Source organism: Gallinula chloropus (genome assembly GCF_964237585.1).
Source record: "Gallinula chloropus genome assembly, chromosome: 4".
Lineage (NCBI taxonomy): Eukaryota > Metazoa > Chordata > Aves > Gruiformes > Rallidae > Gallinula > Gallinula chloropus.
In genome coordinates, this window is record NC_140088.1 from 21,456,215 (window position 1) to 21,473,056 (window position 16,842).

The window sequence follows — 16,842 nt, forward strand, 5'->3', positions numbered from 1 at the left end:
AGAAGCTAGATATATGTCTTAATTCAGAAGATTTTTTTTTTTTTAAAGGAAAAAAATAGGTGAAATGTCTTTAAGTATAGAGGGAACCAGATTAATGATTGATTGATCTTCTGTAGCCCTCAACATTATGATTCTACAGGTCACTATAATCCAGTAAGCATACTTTTGGTTAGGCAGACAAGGCCAGTTTTGGCATCCTTTTGACTCTGTTTTCAGTTGATGAGATTAAATGCTCTGTGTAGTCCTGGTGTGTTTAAGACAGTTTAGCCTTGAAATATTTTCAATCTTGGGAGGAGATACGGTGTGGGACTGGGTAGCTCTGCATGTTTGCAGCCTTCATAAGAAACTCGTGGCCTGAGGTTTGCAGAGGCTCAGAAGAGGTATTTGACAATGGCTCTGCACATCTGCTCTTGGGCTTGCAAGCATTCAGAATGACGATGCAGGGGTGCAAAGTAAATCCTGTGCACTGTTACATAGCTCCTTTTGAGCTGGAAGAGCAAGGCACAGCCTCCATCAATCCACCCTCTGGAAACCATGATCTTACACAGTGTACATACAGTCTGTACCTGGCTCTCCACAGAGCCTAGATTATGTCTGCTTCTGATGTGAAGAAGTGAAATTTTCTTGCTTTCTGATCTGCAGTCCTCCTCTTCCTCCCTCAGACATTACATGCCCTGTAAACCCTATTCAGAAATCATAAACCTTCTCGATTTATTAGGGGCACGGGGAAAGGAAGGGATTAGCCTGTTCCTGAGCAGGGAGCATGCAGTGGATTCACCCGCGGGTCCAGCGGCTGAAGGGTAAAGGTCACCTCCCATCCCCCAGGTCGGCTTGGGCCCGCTTGCCCTGATAATCACATCCCAGCAACAGGGCCACCATTTTCCTAGGCCCAGTCTCCAAGCAGCCATCCCTTCCGGACCGCATGAACCCCCAGGCTCCTGGGGGACACTCGGGGCACGCCGCAAGCAGCCGGGGAAGAGGCCCGGTACCCCCTGGCCGCTGCGGCCGAGGCCCGATGCGGGCCGCAGTGCTACCGCCTCCGCGCGGCAGGTGGCACCAGAGCTTCGCGCACAGGCCGCCTGCGGGGGCGCGGGAGCTGTCGCGGCGCCTGCGCGCTGCAGAGGCGGTGGCAGCGGCCTGAAGAGCCCCGCGGGGAGACCGGGTGCTGGAGGTGGTAGTTGCGGAGGTTTGGCGTGTCGCTGGGTGGCCGTGATCGCGCGCCACGATGCCTGCGGTGTCGAAGGGCGATGGGATGCGGGGCCTGGCGGTCTTCATCTCCGATATCCGGAACTGTGAGTGGCGACTGAGGCGCGGTGGGGTTGAGGCCTGGGCCAGGCTGGCCTGGCCGTTGCTATGGGCCGTAGTCCCTCGGGGTCGGGGCTTGTTTCTCTTAATTCTTTCTCCGGTGCGCTTTTCTTGCATCTGCGTACCGCAGCGGGCTGCTCGGAGCGCTCCTGCCTCACGAAATGGCGACGCGCCCTGGGGGGCGGCGGGGGAGGCGGCGCGCCGAGGGTGGGGGGAGCAACCTTCGGCTTTTGGCTCTGGATTTGTGTCGGTTTGTGCATTTTGCGTGGGGTGGTTGGGCTGTTTCCCTCTTTTCCCTCCCTTGACGCTGTTACGGAGGGGTGCTGGGTGTTGTGGTCGCTGCCCCTGTGGAAGGAGGTGCCGATAAGTCGGTGCCTGTCGTCGTCGGCTGTCGTCGTCGCCTGCCGTCGTCGTTGTTTATAAGAAGCTGAAATGAAGCCGGCGTGTATTCGGGGTGTGGGGGGGGGGGTTATGGTGGGCCAGAGAAAGGCGTCTCTGGTCTACTTCCAAATCCATGAACGGCTTTCAATTCCAAACGTCACTGATGGAAAGCAGGCCTCTGTAAGGGTGCCTGTGAGCAGGGCCTTCTGTGGGTATGCCTAGGCTTTGCTTAAATTGGCTTTAAATTTCTGCTTTGTCAGAAGGCAGGTCTTAGGATCGGCATTATTAAAAATGGGATGGAGAGGGGTGCGGGTAAATGTCCCCTTGAGGGTAGACTCAGGTAGAGGGGGGAGAATGCCTATGTGTGGGCCAGAAGGGAGTACAAATCTGCTGCTGCTTGGTGTGTGTGTGTGGGGAAGGCGTATGTCTGGGGGCTCAGTTTTACTTTTTGACTGAGAGTTGCATGTGATAGCAGTTTAATATTAATCTGCATTAGAGATCTAAGTGTATGATGTGGCAGGAATTGCCTGAGGAAGGGCTAAGGTCACTGTGGTTAGCGGTGACTGATGAAACAGCCTTATTTTGTCCACCTGTGTGTGGCTATGTGTTACTTGAGGCTACTTTAAAACCAGTGGTAGTAAAGTTGCATCTGTAACAGATGAAAGTGGATTGGGAGAAATTCTTAGTGCAAATTATGATGATCTAACTAAGTTAGACACTGGCTTGGGAAAAATCTTCATGTTGATGACCTCTAATATAAAAGCTGGTGATGAAATTGTACCAATGAAATGAGACCATTTGCATGCATAATTTCCTTAAACTAAATGCAGGTGATTTGGACTATTGGCCATGTGAGGAGGGGCCTTGAATGTAAAATTAGAAGTTGCTAATATTCCTTACAGCAAAAGCTGTCTTGATGTTATTTTTTCCAGAAGTGTTTCCAGTCCTTAGGTTTCTTCAGACTTCCCTCTTGTACGTGTAGGAGGAGGCTTATAAAACGTGGTGTCTATCAGTTGGAGGCTACATGCTCTTGTGCTTTGTCTGGCCTAACTATTTACCAAAATTTTTCTGGTCTCGGTATTCTGTGCAAGCTGCATCTGGTGTCAGAACATTTAAGACTTGCTGTTGTGTCTGCCCACTTTTTTTTTTAATTATCGCTTGAATTAATGTAGCTAGAAGTGATATGATTTAATTCTGTGGTGTCTCTTAAGTCTTGGAGATGGTTAACGCATTTATTCACTCTTCAGTGGAATTCGTTAGAAGGGAGTACAAGAGAAACGTTCAAGCTTTAGGTTCCTAACCTATGTTTGGAGATGGTAAATAACAGGTAGTGGGATAGAGCAAATTAACTACTGATTTTTCTACAAGCTTGTCAGTGCGTAGGCAGAGTGGGAGCTCTGACAGAACAACCATCTCTCTGTTCAGATTGGACAACAAATCTTTCTTGCTCTTGCTATCTGCAAGAGTGAGAAAGATGTAACTGCTTGTGAAACAAAATGTGTACACTTCCGTTGTCTGTGTAAATACCACTATCCCTCAGATACTTTATTCCTGTCCAGACAGCTATTTGGGAACTGTAATTACTTCTATATTTTTCTTATCTTCATAATGAAGACAATAACTACATCTTCCAAACAGCTGCAAAAGACCTGTTTTTTTCCCCCTACTACAGCTTCCAAATAGCTGTCTAATGGCATTTGAATATTTTTCCTTTTTAGTGAGCTCCAAGTGTAGCCAGCTAACCATGGGGCTGGTGTATGCTGACTAAGACTCCCAAAAATACTTGAGAGCACTCTCTAGAGACTCTGCTTTGCAGGCAGTGGTATTGGCCCAAGTCCCATCTTTCCCTTTTCAGAATGGGGAGCTAGGTATTCATCAAGAACAAGAGATAACAGCTGTTGAGGTGAACAGCATCTTTTGGCTTGTAGATCAAATAAAATGTTACTGTTCTGAAGTGGAAGGGAGGCTAGACACCAAGTGCAGCTCTTAACCTTGTCTTGTAGCCTTAAAGTTAGACTGAGCATTTGTCAGTTGCACTGATGTGCAAAATGCATGCTGGCATTCTGAATTTCAGTCTTAATTCTGGCTGTGTTGGACTAATTTATCTCTTTGTAACACTACCATAAGAGCATGATGGTTTTAGTTTGCCTGCAGCCCTTCCAGATTATGAGTAATATTGAAACACAGTGTGTATTTTTCTTAATCTGTGCAAAATCTTTCAGGAGAAGCCCTGCATTATAGATGTTGCTAAAAAACCAAAAATGCATTTGTTGCATGCAAAGTATGCTTAGGTGGATAATTGGCATATGATTCCAATGTAATAAAATAACTTATCTCCCTAAAGTTTAGGTTATAGAAATTTAGACTGTCTGCCTTTGGAAACAAAATTTTTACAAGTCTTATTTCTTGGGCATTTGTACCTGCAATGTATACAGCACTAAATGCATTATTCTCTTGCAGGTTTATTATTACTGATTTGGGACTGATGCTTGTCTTGTCTTTCTGTTGTTAACAGTCTATTAAAGGCTTCAAAAAGTCTCACTTGATAGCAATTTTCAGTCCTTATGACTTTAGTTGATGGTGAGTGAATAAACAGCTTACAGTGCTAGTATGTCTTTAATAGTTAAAAAGTTGATTATCCTGTTACCAGTTAGGCATGTTTTTGGCACTTGAGTTACCTGTGACACTTAACTGATGTGTGTTAAATGCTTCTATGACACATATCCCTTTGAATACAGGAATTACTTTTTACGTAGCTTTAGAAAATCTGCTCTAAAATGTGCTGATTTCTCAGAAGTCTGTAAAGCTTTTAATAAAAAAACCCCTCAGCATGCTACTTACTGTAGCAATTGTAAAATATTTTTATGGGGTGGAAGGGCTTCTTGACACTTTAACTTTGCTTCAGTATGGAAAACTGTAATGCTGAATTTTTCAAAATTATGTTCATACAAATATCAAGTGAATTTTCAAAATCCAGCAGTATATGACAATGAATTATCCTGCAGTTCCTGATAATCTGGGGTTTTGTTTCAGGGCAGCTTCTTATTCTAGACTCTGTATTTTGTGTGTAGAGGTGCTGGTGCAGAAAAATGTTTTTAAGAAAATAACCTTTTTCAATGCTTGACAACTTGCCAGTAGATGTATGGATTTTTCTGGAAAACTTGTTCAGTTGAATTATTTTATTTGAAGTAGTACAGCAAATAGCTTTTTAGCTTATAGTGTAGACAACAAAAGAGACAAGACTGTAGATTGAAAGCTGAAATACTTGTTTAAGATAGACCAGTTAATTAGCGCTTGATGTGGCCCACTGAGGAAATAGTAAGGCTGACACTGTGCTGTAAAATAGACTCTGGTAGTAGTGGAGTTGGAAAGCTCTGAACCCTGTGGTTTGGTGAAGTGCCATCCAGACTTAGGAGTTCAGGTCAGGAAGAGTCCTTGTCACTGCTTGGATGAAGTGCCTCGTGAAGTAAAAATCAACAAGAGCCAGCATGTGTTAGAAGCATATGGACTACTGCAAGAAATACTTATTTTTAAATAATATGCTAGATCTTTTTTTATGCATGTACTTGTAGAGCTGCTGAAGTGATTTGGCTTATGCAAGATGGCACTCTATAAACTCTCCAGCTGTCTAATCTGACAGATCATCAGGAGTCTGTTGTGCCAGGGTTTTTTTGATAATAGCTTTATGCTTGCTGGTGATGCAGTACTTCTAGTCATTTGTCACTCAAGCTCTGTTACAACAACATTATTATCTGCCATTCACCCTGAAAACTAGGAAAACTTATTTTTTGTCCTTGCTCTTGGATGTGGTAGTGTAGAAGTAGTTTCTGTTACAGTGGAGTGGGTTACCAGTAGTAATATTGTAAAATCAGCAAATTGCGTACTCTTGGGTTGATGAAATGGGTCTACACAGAGGTAAAAGCTGGTTTTGCCACAGGTATGGAGCACAAGACAGTTCTTCGCTTTCCTCAGTACTTCAGATAACTGTTATATTTTCAATGTCACCTTATAAGTTGGACAGGAGGAAGGATTCCTTTTGTTCCTTCTCCAAATGTTTCTGTGTATGTTCTGTTCCTTTCTCCTCAGGCTATATTTTTTCCCTTAAAAACCCATCAGATATCTTAAAGGTCTGTCTCTTCTCACAGAATTTAATGCGTTGGTGGTTCTTTGTTCTGGACAGGGAGAGTTCAGCGTCTTGAAGTCTGATTTCAGAAGCTTAGCTTCATGGAATTGGGACTAATAGTACATCAGGTTATAGATAAGCAAGTGAGCACTGAAAAAGGTGGGTTCATTAAATTCATCATATGATGATGATCGCCCTTTTGACTGGATGGTAGATAATGGAGTACATTACCTGTGCAGGTAGAAGGGGCATACACATCAATTAAATGACCACGTGGGTATGTATAATTATTTGTTCTCGGTGAGAACAGCCACGTATAGGGGTGAGTTGGGTGCACACAGCTTGCTTTAGTGCTCTGTGTCAGTAATAAGGCTTGCTGTGTGTAAGTTAAAGCTACTGCATTGGTCTTCTGAGGTGTAGGTTATTTGCATTGGGTATAGTTTTGAAGTAGGACTTGAGTTACCTGTCTAGACAGTCAACTTCATTTGTATTCTTAGATTACTTATCTCTTTAAAGAAATTTGAAGGCAAGGCATCTTGACTTGGTCTTCTGTTTCTCTTCCAAGGCTATGGCCATTTATCTAATATGGATGGTTTCTGGCCTGAAAAAACCCTAAGAAGAGCATGCTGCTTAGAGCTATAATAAGCATTAAGTCTTGCATCACTTGCTACTATTTGCAGAAGAGTGATTTAAAACACAATTAGCATAAGGTTAATCTGATGAGGATATGTAAAACAAAACTAATGTTCTGCCCATGGCTTCTCAGTTTGGATTTCTTTTGGTCATTTTGTGGAACTGTAAAGGGTTGAATTTTTTCAGTTAGAGTTTTTTTTGTTTATTTTGTTTTCTCTGGCAGGTGGGAGGAGAGTAGGCAAGATGATTGGATGAGAAGTAATAAAGAGATATATGTTTTACCTGAAACATTCTGTAACATATAGGAATTTGAAATCCTTTGGATAAAGGCTGTCCATCAGGACTGGTAAAAAGAAGCTAAGTACTGTTGCGGAGGCTACTACATATTTGCAACAATTAATGATTTTTTTTTTTAAGGCCCCTGAAATACTAGTTCAGAAGTCATGGTTAAACTAGGAGACTTTTGATAAGCCTCAAACTGTTCTTCTATTATTTGAATTAATGTCAACCAAGGTAGAAAAGAATCCACAATGACGTGTACTAAATCAGTGCAAATACTGCCTTACCCGGTTAAAGGAAGTGATAACTGTGCAGTGTGAAAATACTGTTTGTTGTAATGATGACTTAAATATTCAGTCAAGGAAGAGCTGCTTTATGTAGTAGCCTAAACGTGCACTTCTGGTTTTGCATGTCGTCTTAGCTTAAAACTTCTCATTTGACAGGAGTCAGTGTCATTTTTTTTGTCAACTAAGCTGCCAAATAGATGTTCTGTTTTTCATAAAGTCACTCAGATATGAGCTTCCAGTATGTTTTCAGTTCATTTGGACAAAGGTCTGGTCTTAAGCTAGAACCTAGTGCCTAGTTACTACTCTTTCACAGTTTTTTCAACAGTAGCGTTTTTCTTAACTTGTGGTGCCTAGTTAAAAATCCATGTCAGGAATCTAAAATTAGTTAAATTTTATTAAATTTCTGTAATTAGAGTATCTGAATTGTGGTAGGATTTGGGGATTGCTGTGTGCTTTGTTTATTTCCCCTCTCTTATGAGGACAAAGAGTTAATGGATTACTGGATTACAGTAAAGCCTGTGACTTCCTGCTGTTCCCTGAAGTTGTTAGACCGACAAATCTCTAGCACCGTGGAGGAAGGAGTCAGTCCTGTGCAAAATATTAGAAAATGCACAGTTTGGAGTTCTTAAATGTCATCGGTAGGTCACTGGTCTCTTTGTCTGTAGTAATGGATATCTAGCCCAACAGGATGTCCCAAGGTACAACAATCTTCAGCTGTCTTTGTGCCACTCGTGATCGTCAACATGACAGGCACTTTTTTCCTCTGATCAAACATATCTTGTGAAAGGACAGCGTGCAGGATGTTAACACCTTATTAAGCAAAAAGCTGCCTGTTTTGCTGCCTTGAACTAGTCAATTTCTGAAGAAAATGAAGCTGTACTAACATCTTGTGAAAGCACGGTGAATTTGTAAACAATAGCACCTGTAACCCCCTTCAGACATACTCAGGTGGATTGGAACTTGCACCTCTATTCTAGTACTCTAGGTAGTTTATCCAAGTGAAGGAATTTATGCAGACTCACTTAATGGGGGTGTTGATCTGGTAGAGGATAGGCAGGCTCTATAGAGGGACCTGGACAGGCTGAATCAATGGGCCAATGCCAATTGCATTAGATTCTACAAGGCCAAGTGCCATGTCCTGCACTTAGGTCACAACAACCCCATGTAAAGCTACAGGCCTAGAGAAGAGTGGCTCAGGAGCTGTATGGAGGAGAGTGACCTAGATGTGTTGATCAACAGCTGGCTGAATATGAGCCAGCAGTGTGCCCAGGTAGCCAAGAAGGCTAGTGGCATCCTGGCCTGCATCAAGAACAGTGTGGCCAGCAGGAGTAGGGAGGTGATCCTTCCCCTGTACTCAGTGCTGGTGAGGCCACATCTGGAGTACTGTGTTCAGTTTTGAGCCCCTCACTACAAGAAGGACATTGGAATGTTTGAATGTGTCCAGAGAAGGGGTGAAAGGCTGGTGAAGGGTTTGGAAGACAAATCTTAACAAGGAGCGTCTGAGGGAGTTAGGATTGTTTAGTCCAGAGAAAAGGAGACTGAGGGGAGACCTCATTGGTCTATACAGTTACCTAAAAGGTGGTTGTAGTGAGGTGGAGGTTGGTCTCTTCTCCCTGGTAGGTAGTGACAGGACAAGGGGAAACGGTCTTAAATTGTGTCAGGGGAAGTTTAGGTTGGATATTACAGAAAAATTTCTTTACTGAAATGGTCGTTAAATATTAGAACAGGCTGCCCGGGGAGATGGCTGAGTCACCATCCCTGGAGGTCTTCAGAGGAAGAGCAGATGTACTTGGTGACGTGGTCTAGTCTTGAACCTAGTAGGGCTGGATAGATAGTTGGACTCTATCTTGAAAGTCTTTTCCAACCATAACCATTCTGTGAATGTGAGAGCAGGTATACAGCAGACCACTCCAATGTATTGCTATGTAACCTGCCTCACTTTTGGCCCTCTTCCCTGCTGTGCCAAATAGCTAGCTGTCTGAGAGATTAGGAAGGGGTGGAGGATGAATTTGGTGTTTTCCTTCATGGAGCTAACGATCTGCCTAGCAGATGGCTAATCTGTACTCTAGAGCTGTTACTCATGTATACTCTGAGCATATGTATCTCCTGTGCTAGATGGTGAAAATAGTGGGTTAATTTACTAATATTTAAATACCATTAAGGCTCTTTCACAAAGGCAAGAATGGATACACTGATTATTCTATGGCAATATTCTCCATTTTTATTGTAGATATGAGAGTGCTTATTTTGATCTGGGCCCTCTCTTTCAACCAGTTTTTCTGTCCTGAAAACAACACGGTTTAAGAATGCAGTGCAGTCTTTACATCGTTCTTGTAATCTGTTTTAGCAATAGGAAAAGCTAGAGGGTTATTTAATTTGCTTTATGCCAACTAAAGTGTATATTCTACTGGCGTTATCACTTGTAGTAAAACTGATGTGAGTTATCTTTTGGATGTTAAATAAACCAGTTTGTGGTGTCTTTCCCATCTAACCCACTAAACAGCTTAGATGCTCCTGACTTAGATGCTGGTGAAATAGAAAAATTCTTAAGTTTGGAAAACAGTGGCTCACAGCTCTTAAGGAAAATGCCTAAGATTATCTTTAAAATTGAGAATTTATCTGTTTGTGTAAGGACTATGTTCTTCCCAAGTAGATGTTGCTACTATGGAGTTCAGAGAAACTGCTGCTTAGCCTTGTCAGTATTTGTATTACTGCTCTCCTAAACAGAAAATTAGTTTTGCCCTGTCTTCAAGGCCTGTTTAATAATTGAGTGTGAGCAGAGGCACATGTTCTGTTAGACAAATGGTAGTGCCACAAATAGTAACTGACACTGCTACTGGCCTTCAAGAAGCATGGCAGAATGCTGGCAAGCTTTTTTCTTATGCTAAGAGAGCCTCCTACCCAACGTACTTTGTAGTTCTTTACAGTAATGATGGCACATCTATAATCGTAGGATTGTTGGATAGTCATGGGGCAAGTAAAGCTAAGAGTTAACACAGTGTAACAGTTCTGATCTGTGCATAAATTGAATATAAATTAATTATTGGGTGGGCTGAATTACACTGGCTGCTGGCCCTAAGCAGATTTGAGACAGATGAGTATTTGGCACATCTAAACTTGGGAAGCAGGTTGCTGGTTTTGTTATGAGCTGCTTGTTCTCTTTAAATGTTGAGCTGTTTCTCAAGAGCTGCCTGTAGAAATCGGTTCTGCTCAATATTTTGTGTCAAGGCTTGTACAGAACAAATGCTTCTCTGTTCCTTTGGGAAATCAATCTGTAGACACTGAGAAATATACTGGACTCTAAATGGTTTGTATGAAAGCTAAGAACTTCTAGCAGCTCTAGGGGATGAACATGGAGGCACTTTGTGCCTCAAACTTGGCTTAAGCAGTCTAGCCTGTAGTTAACATAGCAGCAAGTTAATCCTGACAGAACAGGACACTAAACGAGCCACAAGAAGCCTGCTAATTCCAGCCTTGAAGCACTTGCTTAGTCTTGAAACCCTGCTGACAAGTTAGTATTAGGGTATGCCAGGTGATGACTTCAGATGAACAGGCTCAACAAATCCCTTTACTGTAATGTCTGTTTTTTCATTCTTCTGTCTGTTGTAATGCAGAACATCAAACTGAGATGTGGAGGTGTTATTCAAACGGTACTGAAGCTCTGACTGTATCTTGGATTAGTAGGATGCTTAAGAATAGTAATTGGTGCTCTGAAGTGCTGGATGATTCGATGTTTACTAGTCTATCTTTCTTAAACAAGATGATAATTAAAGATAACAGTGCATTGCAGGCTAAATCTACCTTGCCTAATGAAGGTGGCAGGTGGCACAGTGGAATTTGAAGCCTGGCAAACTTCCATATATGGAGTAATCACTCCTAAGTGCCTTGGACAATGTTGTGGCTCGGTTTCTGCTCAGGCTCTCACCTTTGAGAAGACTAGCAGCAGTTACATACTAGGGCTGTAAGGCTACAGTGTGTGTGTCTCCTAGAAAATAGCCAGCCCAAACTTATTGGCTTGCAAGCACCTCTTTTAACAACTTAACATTTAGTCATAGTCTTGCTAAACTGGGAAAAGAGCCTGAATAAGTGAGAGTGAGAAGGATGTGGCCTAAACTGGTGTGGAACATCTTGTGCTCTGGCTTAAATGCTGTCCAACCCATCACTGTGTACATGTGATGTAACCTTTATTAGGCTTTTCCAAGATGAATCGCTTTGCTAGATTGTGTTTTGTTGGAATATGGCTCCGACTTTCTTGAAACTGGGAGCTGTGCAACAGGCTGGAAGTGAGTCAAAGGAATTGACTTCACAAACTTGGAAATCTAAGCCTCTAGTTTTGCAGCACAGCACTCCTTCAACTGTCATTAGTATCTTATAACCATCAATAAGTTTAGTTAAGTGTTTTTGGTGATGGTAAAAACCAAATATGCTTGTAGAAATTCCTCAGTGTGTGTCACTATGGCTGAGTAATGTGATAAAAGCTTGTCAGAGACATTTTAACAGCCCCAGTCCTGTCCCCTCACCTTTAGTGGGACAGAAGACCTCTAACTAAAAAATCATCCTTGGATTTTGATACTTTTTTGATACATGGAGCAAACGGAAGCTACCTGCAACTGTGAAGTTTTGTTTTGCTTTGTCATCCTTTAAAGTAAATACTAAACTAGGTTTGAATAAGGATACCATGCAATGTAACTGCTGGAGTTCAGGAAATTTTAGATACTTCAGCTTTTTTTAACTCGAACTCATGAGTTCACAGAATCACAAGATTGGAAAAGACCTTTAAGATCGAGTCCAACCATTCCTGTCCTGTGCTAAACCATATCCCTAAATAGCTCATCTACCCTTTTTTAAAACACATCCGGGGGTGGTGGCTCAACCACCTCCCTGGGCAGCCTGCTCCAGGTCCTGACAACTCTTTCAGTAAAAAATTTTTTCCTAACACCTAATCTGAACCTGCCCTGGTGCAGCTTCATGCCATTTCCCCTTCTCTTACCACCTGTCACTTGGCTGAAGAGACTGTTGCCCGCCTCTCTACAACCTCTTTTCAAGTAGTTGTACGTAGTGATAAGGTCTCCCCTCAGCCTCCTTTCTCCTTCAGGCTAAACATGCCCAGTTCCCTCAGCTGTTCCTCATACGATTTACCCTCCAGCCCCTTCCCCAGCCTGGTTGTCCTTCTCTGGACATGCTCTGGGACCTCTATGTCCTTCTTATGGTGAGGAGCCCAGTTATGCTAATCATTGTAATGTGACTATCCTCAGTGATACTTAACTGTCAATGTACTGGTGCTGCTCTCTAAACTGCAAGTTTAGGCATGTGTAGACTGTAATCTGTAGTAAGGAGACAAGACTTAAACATTCAATGTGATTTTGAATGTATGGGGTTAAACATTTATGACATGTTAGTTGCTATGCTGTTTATGTTTGGTCAAGGTCTAGTTGAGATAATGCTCAAAATAGAGCAGCCTGAAGGAATTATTCAGAAGAGGCTTTTGTTCATGTGCTGTGCAGGTTTTTAACTTTGAGAGAATAAACCTTCAAATTTGAATTTGCTGTTTAATAAGGGTGTTCCTGTCAACTTGCTGCTACAGCTGTATGCACAGGGGGTGGGATTTTGACTTCTGTGTTGCTGAGGCTGCAATCCATTTCTGCCAAAGGTGCTGACTTCACACATTCCTCAAGTATTTTAGTCAAACTTCCCTTAATGCTTTGTTGCTTGCTTAGGACACAAAGAATCCAGTTTCTAGCAGTAACTGATACTCTGCAAGTACAATGGATAGATAATGCTGCTTGAAAGGTTTCCTGGGAGGCTTTGGTGAATATTTTTTTTTTTTTAAAAACCCAACAAACAACCCACCAAAACCCAAAAAACCCACCCCAGCCTTGACTTCATCATGGGTTAAGAAAAACTGACAGAGATGTGCTTATTCTTGTTCTTCAATCCTCCCCCCCCCCCCCCCCCCCCCCCGCCCTTTTTTAATATCAGTGATTCATAAAATGGTTTGGGTTGGAAGGGACCCCAAAGCCTGTCTAGTTACCTCCCACTAGACCAGGTTGCCCAAAGCTTCATCTAACCAAGGATTGAACCCTGCTAGGGAAGGAATGTCTACAGCTACTGTGGGCAACCTGTGCCAGTGACTCACCACCCTTGAAGTGACAAATTTCTTCTTTGTATCTAGTTTATATCTACTCTCTTCCAGTTTGTAGTCATTGTTGTTCATCCTATCGTTACATGCCCTTACAAATAGTCTCTCCCCAGCTCTCCTATGGGCCCCCATCAGGTACTGGAAGGCTCTGTAAGGTCTCTCTGGAGCCTTCTCTTGTCCAGGCTGAACATCCCCAACTCTTTCAGCCTGTCCTTGTAGGAAAGGTGCTCCATCCCTCTGATCATCTTTGTGGCCCTCCTTTGGACCCCCCTCCCCGCCCCCTCCCCAACAGCTCCATGCCCTTCTTAAGTTGAGGGGGCCCAGAATGGGATTCAGTACTCCAGGTGGGGTCTCAGAGCAGAGTAGAGGGGCAGAATCATCCCCCTTGACCTGCTGGACACATGTGTCTTGATGCAGCCAAGAATCCTGTTGTCCTTTTGGGCTGGAATCACACATTGCTGGCTTGTGTTGAGTTTCCCATCAGCAGACACCCCCAGGTCCTCTTCAGGACTGCTCTCAAGCCATTCTTTGCACAGCCTGTATCTGTGCTTGGATTGTGCTGACCCCAGATGCAGGACCTTAGAGGACCATGGATTATTGCCATGCTTGTTGAGGCTAAAGAAACAATTGCTTGTAATTTAAAGTAAATGTTCAAATGTGCTTTTATTAGAAACAGAATCTGAAGATACAAAGCAAAGACATAGCTTCCAAACTTGGATAACTAAATATCCTACTTAGGTTAGCAATGTCTTGGACTGAGGTCAATGTTCTCTGCCCTGTTAATCCAAATGAAGCACAAAATCTCCAGACTCTGTGGTGATGCTTTAATGAGATGTGCTCTTCAGTTGGTAAAAGGGAAGATGAATAGTTTTAGAAATTAAAATTTTCATCTGGAACAGATGAATTGCTGAAAACGAGGGAAGTTTTCTCAAGTTGTCTTAGAGTGCTAATGTGTTATCTTGGCAAAATTGGAGTGTTATTCTTTACATAAACACCTGGACCTTTTTAGTGTATGTTATTGTGGCCCTTTGTAGAGTATGGACCCAGGAGAAAAAGACTTGCTTCAGTTTAGTAGTGAATTCCTAATGCTTGCAAGTATCTTACATGTGAACTCTTGACTCTTTATACTGGGTCATGAGCAAAGTATAAATAATCTGATCCAATTAAGACAAATACAAAATCTGTAGTAGAAGACACTTCAAGCCTTAGATTGTATGATCTACTTGTTTCTATAGTAAATTGTGCTTCTGTTTTAAAAACAGCTTAGTTTAGCTTGGTAAGTTCAATTAGAAAGAAGTCATAAGTTGTTGCGTTATGTATTAGTGAGAACTGGTTAAACTCTGATCCCAATGGATGTATCTTAAAGGTAAGTATGCTGTGACTTCTAATCTTTGTTCTAGAAGTTATGTGGAGTTTCTGGTGCTTCTAGGTAAAATCAAAACTGTGGACCTATTTCCTGCTTTATCAGTAAACCAGGCTGCATACAGATAGCAACTACAGGTTATGTTTTGGAGCAGATGCTGTGTATTCTTGAGCTCTGAAAATGCCTTGCTTCTAAGAAGCTCTAAGGTGACAAGTAGTACAGCTAAGTAGCCTTTCATGTTTGGGTATGGAGGAAGCTGGGTTTTTTGTGTCCTGTGGCGTGCCTGTCAAAACCCTGTGCTTCAGTGTTTTGAACAGTGTTGTAGAACACAGACATTCCATTTTAGCAAATGGGAGGTATTTTGTTAAACTGACAGGGCAAGCCAAAGTAGCTGCTTCTAGTTTGGGCCTAACTTATTCACGTTTGTACAGTATGCCAGTCCTGCTACATGTCTAATGTTGTGGCCTTTATTATAGGCATATTAGTATAAACCAGTTTTCTGCATTTTATGCAAAAGTTGGTTTTGGAAGTGCATACCTTCAGTTACTTTTTTGGAATCTAAATCATGAAATTACAATGTCTGGATTAATCAGTATTTGCTGTGGGATTCCCTTGTACTTTAAATACTTTGCTATTAATTAACCTATTCTTGAGTTACTTAATCACCTTTCATCTGGCCTTCTGTCAGAATCTTTGGAATGGTAAAGGGGTTATTAACAGTTGTTGGCTGACACAGGAGGTTTGGACATGCAGAGGTTCTAGGATGTTTAAATGCTGTGAGTTGTTGCTTTGCTTGTGTGAAAGAAAGGTGTGAGATTGGAGATGCTCCAGACTGCTGGTCCTGATCTGCTCTTCAAGTCTTGCACTGACGTGGTGGTAGTCAGGAGTGTTGTGGGGGAAAGTAGGACTTGAAAGCTGGGCATCTGATCCCCCACAATTTGTAAGACTGGACCATTTTCAAACAGGGTGTTGTGGTTTCATCCCGGCTGAGAGCCGAGATCCGTGCAGCTGCCTGCTCCTTAAAGGAAAAGAGCAGGGGAAGGGGGGGGGGGGGGGGGGGGGGGGGGAGAGGCAAGGGAAGGGAAAAGGAAGGGGCAGATAACCCCAAACCCAAGAAACTAAGAGGCCCGTGGGTTGGGATAAGGATAGTTTACTAAGATAACAGAAAGATACAATATAACAATGCTAACAGGACTTTAGAGCAAAAATATATGAAGCTGTTGATACACCATGCAGTTTCTCACCAAACCACACAGCTCAGGCCGTGCCACCCAGAGCCGTCCCAGAACCCGACCGTCCCCCAAGAACCGCGCGTCCCGGAGCCGCCCCTGCTCTTCCTCCCGTCAGCCCCCCCCCCCGATATCCTGGGCAGGACGTAATTGGCGTGGAATGCTCTCTTTGGTCAGCTCGGTCACCTGTCCTGGCTTCGCCCCTCCTTTCTCATGAAGAGCTGAGAAAGTCCTTGACTGTCTGACAGCAATTAACAACATTAGGGTGTTATCAGCACTACTCCCATTTTAAGTCTCAAACACAGCATTCCATCCGCTGCTACAAATGAATTTAACTCCATCCTGACCCAAACCAGGACACAGGACCAGGAAACTCTTAATCGTAATCTTGTAGCCAAATACATGTGATGAAGAGTAAATGAAGCTATCTCTTCCTGCTGCTTCTAATGTTTTGGAAACTGCTTCAATGTTAGCTTAGGTACAGGTCTGAATTTCCAGTGCAGCTAGATGACCAGTTCTGCATTGCTGAAGTGGACTTCACTTGCGTCCCTCAAACTTCAAGCATTGAGTGTGATGAGTTGGATGTTTTACCCTACAATGCCTAATCATGTAGGGCATAATGGATCCAGACCTCTGTAGAATCTCAGGCACTGGAAACTAAAATGTTAAAGCTGCTTTGGTTTAGACAATGCAGATGTGATTTGAATAAGCTTATGTTTTTTTCTCCAAACATCGAACTCGAATTGGCACTAGGTTTCTTACTATCTATTCTTGGAATGAAAAGTAGAGTGGCTTCTCAGCATGGTTTGTATTTCAGAAGTTGGTAAAGTCGCTGCATAATTATATTCATAAATGGATTTTAAACGCTACTGTTTTTTTTCAAGTGACTTTCATGGAGCATGTTGAAAGGCTGAACTGAAGCAGATATCCTGTCTGTTTGAAGTCTTTTGAGTGTTTGGGCTACTTAGAAGTTTACTGGCTTTCCTCTTCAGTGTCTGTTAATGTTCTTTAAAGCTGTTGAACTGAATGACTGTCCATTAAAGAAACAGTAAATTGACTTGTCCCTCAGGTGAGGAATAACACAAGCTGTTTGTGTATGGGAT

At 42.7% G+C, this 16,842-nt stretch overlaps 1 protein-coding gene across 1 annotated transcript in view; it reads left to right on the forward strand.

Moving 5' to 3' along the window:
• Positions 1-1,160: 1,160 nt before the first annotated feature.
• AP2A2 (adaptor related protein complex 2 subunit alpha 2) overlaps positions 1,161-16,842 on the forward strand; it is a 47,607-nt gene continuing 31,925 nt past the window's right edge. Inside the window, exon 1 of the mRNA XM_084263369.1 lies at positions 1,161-1,292. Coding sequence (XP_084119495.1) covers positions 1,226-1,292 — 67 coding nt within the window. The 5' untranslated portion in view covers positions 1,161-1,225. The remainder of the gene's footprint in view (positions 1,293-16,842) is intronic.